The sequence below is a fragment of the Panthera uncia genome (genome assembly GCF_023721935.1).
Source record: "Panthera uncia isolate 11264 chromosome A1 unlocalized genomic scaffold, Puncia_PCG_1.0 HiC_scaffold_17, whole genome shotgun sequence".
Classification (NCBI taxonomy): Eukaryota; Metazoa; Chordata; class Mammalia; order Carnivora; family Felidae; genus Panthera; species Panthera uncia.
Window position 1 is genome coordinate 21678495 of NW_026057577.1, and position 3768 is coordinate 21682262.

Genomic DNA, 3768 nt, shown 5'->3' on the forward strand with positions numbered 1-3768 from the left:
AGGTGCTCCCCCCTTGGTGGATTTTATACTTGGCATGAATAAGTCTAGTTTGGATATTTCCTGGGAGTACAGATGGCCCATTACTGGAAACACTAAGGATGCTGCAGAGGAGGTTCTGGCCACCCTTTCCTGCCCCCTCCCCTCACCCAATTATCTGCTGAGAATTAACACCCGATGTCGGGAGGGTGCCTAAAAACAAGCGCACCAAACCAAACCCGATCCATCAACATCCTCTATATCCCCACGGAGCTCATTTTTAAGAAATATAGTCAAATTTTATCATAATCTTACTTCAAAATAAAAATGAATGATAAACAAATCTACCGCAACGACTCCAGCCTTAAAAATATCTAGTCATAGAGCTGCAAAAATTTTTTTTTCCTCCTAACTGGTAACTCCTTCCTCCCAGACACTGGTTGTAAATCTCTTTATAAACTGTGCCTTAAACCGCGATTTTATAAACTTTGAAGTGTCATCATACAGGCAAACTGTTATTATGATTACTAATGCAACAATTATAACTATAGAAATATTGTATTAGAGCTTTAGGTCATCATTTCTATTTTCATTTGGTTGCTTCTTCTAACTGAATATCATTTATTTTGATTCCATGTTAATTCCTATAGCTGACTACTGTGCTGTGTAATTTTTCTTATAACAGACTCATACATAGATTTAGTTCAAAATATCCGAAGTTTTTAAGGCCGTTGTGGATCCTCCAACTTGCCTTTATTTTTTAAATTTTCAAACAATGTTTAATGTTTACTTACTTTTGAGAGAGTGACAGAGAGAGCATAAGCGGGGGAAGGGGCAGAGAGAGAGGGAGCCACGGAATCTGAAGCAGACTCCAGGCTCGGACTGTCAGCACAGAGCCCGATGCGGGACTCAAACCCATCAACTGTGGGATCATGACCTGAGCCGAAGACAGACGCTTAACCGACTGAGCCACCCAGGCGTGCCCTCCAACTTGCCTTTAAAGACAAACAGTAATATTCATATATCTTAATTTATCCATCGGTAAAATGGAAATAGTGATAACTTATCTCTTCCCTTGTCTTCCTCCTTTTCAGGTGGTCTTACACAGTAGGAAGCTACTGTAAAGCTTTTTAAAAAAAATACAGCCAATCAATCCCTTTTCCCTAGCTCAGTTCTCGAGGTGCTTCTCAGGGTCAAGTATTGAACCTGGTCTATGTTTTCTGAAGAAAAAAGACAAGCAGCGGAAGCTTGATAGTCTGGGAGTCTGAGACGCCTCCTTTCTCCCTTGATCCAGGCAACAGAAAGGAAAGAAGCAACCTGGCTCCCATAGGCAGTTCTTAAGTGAAGCGACTCTTGGTTTTGTTTGTCTTTCTTCTCTGTATACTTTCCGAAGTGTTTTCACAGACATTCATCCTCATTAAAGCACCATGAGATACACAGGCATTTCTGATTCCGTTTTTACAGCCTAGTGACTATAAGGTCCCACACTCATTTAGTAGTAGAATGGAGGCCAGAGGCTGGAGCCCAGAACTCGATACTCCCCGGGAGTTTCTGTATTAAGCACCTTTTCCAGCCTCAGTTTCCTCCCGCTGAGGCTCTAGAGGTCTTGGCTTTCACGGAGCTTGTAGTAGAGTGGCTAACCTATGTTGCGTCTAGCTAGAGTCTTGGCACATAGCTGGTGTTCCATCAATGGTATCATTATAAGAATGATGTGAAAGTCATACTATTGGAGGGAGTCTGGAAGAGACTTGGCAGGGGACACTGGCTTTGGATGTCAAGTTGGCAGCACACCCCGAGGTCAACATTACCTTGTGCGTTTCTCATCTTCTGTACTCTGGTTGTCTTCCCCGCCCATCCCTCCTGGCTCCAGGTGGCTGCTCTGAGGACAATCTGGTAATTTCATGCAAGAGTAAAATATTCTTTCCCGTAATTACACAGAATTTAGCATCTTGGGGGAAAAAGTTTAGAGATTCCTTCTTCTCTCTGCAAAACATGACTGTGAGCGCAGAAATAAAGTTGCTCGTTGGTAGTTTATTCCCTCTCCTTTCCCTTTCTTTCTTCTTGCAGATAACTCAGCCTGTCCAAGGCGCAGTAGCCACCATGACCTCAGTAGACTGATGATGGAAGAAAAGGAAACTGGGAGATCCTGTGCTCTAGCTTCCCTGGACGATGGATGGAGGACAGCCCGTCCCTTCACCCCTAGTGCCCCTTGAGAACACATCATCAGATTCTAGCATGTCTCTGGAACAGAAGACCACATTTGTTTTTGTGATTTTGTTGTTCATTTTCTTGGGCATCCTCATTGTCAGGTGCTTCCGGATTCTTCTGGACCCGTATCGGAGCATGCCAACCTCGACTTGGGCTGATGGACTTGAAGGGCTGGAGAAGGGGCAGTTTGACCATGCCCTTGCTTAGCGGAGGGGGAGCAGGATCCCCTCCGGAGGAGGTGACGTGCATCATGATTTGGCAAGGATTTCTCTTTAGCCAATATTCTAAACACACCAAGTTTCATCAACACCCGGTCGTAGGTCCACAATCCCTCATTTATTAACCATGCCGTTGGGTTACAAAACATTTGAGGATACGGGGGATGAAGGTTTCTAACACTCGCCAAAAATAGAAAGGTTTGAATTTCTCTGTTTACTCAACGAATGAATACTTCTGAATACGTGTGGTGGTGAAAGCAAGAGCACCAGCACTGACATAAACTTTGCCATAAAATGAAGCACTCTCCCCCCTCAACCAGAGAATAAAGAACAGAATGGCTCTGAAATGAATCTGGTCACGGGGCCACGAAGAGACTTCTTTGCTCTGAAGGTGTCTCTCAGTTTGCTTTACCATCGTGGGAATCGGGTCCCTGGCAGAGAGTAAGGAAGACTGTGCTGAGTAGACCGAAGAAGGTCCCTATTATCTCCTACAAAGCAGGCAGCTTTGGGGAGCAAACAGAGCAAACAGTTCAGCGCAAATGGTCCCATCCCTAGTAAAGATGAGTGAGGATGAGCTCATTTTATTTCTCAAATACAACTGAAATCAAAGACTTGCGGAGGTTTGAAAACGCTTCACCAGGCCAAGTACACTCTAGGTATTTGTATTAATAACCTGTGTGGAGGTGTCCATACATAATGCGAATTTACTTTTTTCACACACGTGACTGAAATTCTGGGTTGCAATGGCAGCTACGAGTCGTGTTTGTAAGCAAAAAGTTAATTGTCTAGAAGAGAAGACTTTCACAGTCTTAAGAGGAATGTGTGTTTATGGCTGAATAGGGAAGCCAAATAAAACTTTGCAAGAAACGGTAGCATCTCCTCTCCTATTTCACCGAGACGAATGCACTGGTGGCCACGTGTGAGACAGAATGCGGAGGACAGACAGTGTCCCGAGAGACAGAAAAAGCTGCAAGGTCATCGAGTTCAACCCTCTCACATTTCAGAAAGGGCTCCCACAGATCGTCCTGCCTGCGTACAACCTGTACTAAGCACTATTTAAGACCCCAAAAAAGAGAGATGAGAAAACCTCTTATTCCAACTTCTAATGTAGGAAAACCTTGTACCTAAATGAAACTCCTGAAGCTGTATTTATAATCTATGTCTTCTAATTTTCTCCTCAGCTAGCCATCCTATTTTTTTTTTTATTAAAAAAAGAGTTAAAAAGGCCAACCATGCCTGAAAAGGCAGCCCTTAAAAAAACTGCTTTATTGTCTCCCCCCCCCTTTTTTTTTTAACATTCTTTGGAGGACCTGCTGTGCAGATTTCCCCCCTCCCCATGTTGCCTTTGACTTAAAAATATTTGCTA

General features: G+C 43.6%; 1 protein-coding gene across 1 annotated transcript; it reads left to right on the plus strand.

The window, feature by feature from the left end:
• The first annotated feature begins 2145 nt into the window (after positions 1–2145).
• CTXN3 (cortexin 3) lies at positions 2146–2391 on the plus strand. The gene has a single exon (XM_049649118.1). The coding sequence runs from the start codon at positions 2146–2148 to the stop codon at positions 2389–2391; it is 246 nt and encodes an 81-aa protein (XP_049505075.1).
• Positions 2392–3768: the final 1377 nt, after the last annotated feature.

Bases quoted from the DNA above. Each gene is read 5' to 3' on its own strand.
- CTXN3 (XM_049649118.1), top strand. From the start codon at position 2,146: ATGGATGGAGGACAGCCCGTCCCTTCACCCCTAGTGCCCCTTGAGAAC.